Source organism: Echinococcus granulosus, assembly GCF_000524195.1.
Source record: "Echinococcus granulosus chromosome Unknown EG_S00085, whole genome shotgun sequence".
Classification (NCBI taxonomy): domain Eukaryota; kingdom Metazoa; phylum Platyhelminthes; class Cestoda; order Cyclophyllidea; family Taeniidae; genus Echinococcus; species Echinococcus granulosus.
In genome coordinates this window covers 349,624-351,861 of record NW_020170465.1, presented here as the reverse complement: position 1 = coordinate 351,861, position 2,238 = coordinate 349,624, and the positions used below count along the sequence as shown (strand labels likewise).

Genomic DNA, 2,238 nt, shown 5'->3' with positions numbered 1-2,238 from the left:
TCATTTTTAGCATTGTTGTCATATTTGAATGGATTAATAACGTCATTCAACCAAATTCCAATGCATTTATTCATCCGTCTCATCATCTAGCGTAGCTTGTAAATGAGTAAGGTGGCTGAGCTGTAGAGCACATTCTATTACAGTGACGTCGACAAAATTGCGATATTTGACAATCATTCGAGGGCAAGTGCAGCGGCGATTCTTAGGCAACATATTCACTTACGCTCTTGGTGGTAGGTTGACAGGCTGATTGGATCTGAAGTGTGTAATGTGGCACGATAAATTATGCAAAATTCTCTTCTTACTGCTGACATGTATAAAACCATTCCAAACTTTTGTGTTAGTCTCCAAATGCCCCTCTTTCAGTGATGCCGTGACATTTGATCTGACGGAGCATCTATTTAAATATCCCTGTACACATCCATCCATCCATCCATTACTCATCCAACTTTATACCCTTCTATCTCCATATACACATTCATATCTAGTGCAGAATGGAGATGGGTAACTTGGCTGCCGTGTAAAGAACTCTCGCACTTTGCCTTTTCTCCGGAGAGCAAACGCAGTGGCGCCTCTGATGCAACCCAATTACTTACTTAGTTAGTAATAGTAGTGGCAGTGGACCGTGTTTTGCAGAACCGTGAGATGGAACAAATAAATTAATTTTTATAGGTATATCTTGTTCAGAAACGGGTTTGTTTCCGTTCTCTATTGCTCTTCATGTACCGCCATAACGCGTGGACAGTTTAATGTGGCTCACTCTCTACCTACCATTCTAACTTGATTGCCACAACATCTATCCAGATAGCTTCTCAACTTCTCCGTTGCTAGATATCTCGGTGGCATGACGTTAGGACGTTAATTATAGCATCGGATTGCTCACTACATCGACAGGGGTTAACCATTGTCAGATAGGAAACTTGACGGAAATTATTCTCGCAATCAAACCTGTGAAAGAGGTCTATTCTCCTACATCAGGTCAATTCTCCTACAGACAACTCTTGCTGAGATGTCGAAGGTGAGTCCCTAATTCATCTACGTCATTTCACCTAATGTCTCGCCATTCGCCCACCTCCTCTGTCTCTCCACCACTGTTGGCACAAATCACGCTCTTACGGTTGTGACAGCTTACACACACAGACCCTACCTTTTACAAGGACGGCAACATTCGTTTAGTATGCACTATCTAATCTGCCATCTTGTCAAATTAATTTTGACAAGCTAATAAATTCTCCTTGCTTATAAATGTAATTTCATAGTCGGTCCTGCATCACTCCATTATTCGTTTAGGCTTCACCACAAAGAAAATACGACTCGCTTTACTGACTGAGGCTGCTTCTGTGCCACCGTCACTGACTACTGATAATCCGCCTGCCTCATGACATAGAGGGTGCAAAATTAAATGCTCAGTTAATCCAACATTCCGTTCAAGTCTTCCCACTTTCAGTGCGCTCGTGGCTATTAACTGCCGTCTTTCAGCAGAAATGGAATTTTTTCTAAATGGTGCCTCATAATATAGCATTAAGAATCTGCTTTCGTTTAAGGAAGCATTGTGAACATACGCGTTCGTCTTGATGTCGCCACCGTCGTTTGCATAGATCCCTGTGGCTACCCTAAAATGAGGAGGTTTTATACTTACTTTAGGAAAATTTACTATTAGAATGCAAAATAAACACTCAAAACGTAAAACAGTGGTAGTGTCAGATTTAATACACTGCTCTGAATGAAGTGGTTTAGCATTTCCTTACTTAAGGTCAAGACCTTATCAAACCTGGTGAGTTAGTGTCTATTGCGGCCCAATTGAAACAATGAAATGAATTTTACAAGTGCTTCACATCACGCGCCGTCAATTGTTGCGGGCACATCCATGCTAACATAACATCAGTTGACGGGCGGTCCTCACAATAATGCAACATGCGATTATTCTTACGCCTGTGTGAGACTTCTGTTGGTTTATTGCTAACAAATGTAACAGTTTTGTGTTTACACATAATATAATGTCTATTTCGACGTTGTGACTTCTGGTGCAGTTTAGTTGATGGCATGTGGAAGTTGCTAAATCTCTCGTACACAAGTGCGGCGATGGTTTTGAGATAAATCAAAGACTCACGGGATCGACGACGGATTGTAAGCACGGTTCCATCTAAATTTGAAAGTCAGCGAAATCAATTCTTTTGTAAACATCTTCTTTGAGATCAATTGTGCAGCCCTCCCACAGTTTCTCACTGGTCCTTGAAG

At 41.3% G+C, this 2,238-nt stretch overlaps 1 protein-coding gene across 1 annotated transcript; it reads right to left on the bottom strand. All coding sequences in view use genetic code 11, as the record gives it.

Annotated features, from left to right (window-relative positions):
• Positions 1-1,270: 1,270 nt before the first annotated feature.
• Positions 1,271-2,045, bottom strand: EGR_07749 (hypothetical protein; the record flags this gene model as incomplete). Its single annotated transcript, XM_024496998.1, has 2 exons — positions 1,271-1,613; positions 1,825-2,045. The coding sequence occupies 2 exons, from the start codon at positions 2,043-2,045 to the stop codon at positions 1,271-1,273; spliced, it is 564 nt and encodes a 187-aa protein (XP_024348621.1).
• Positions 2,046-2,238: the final 193 nt, after the last annotated feature.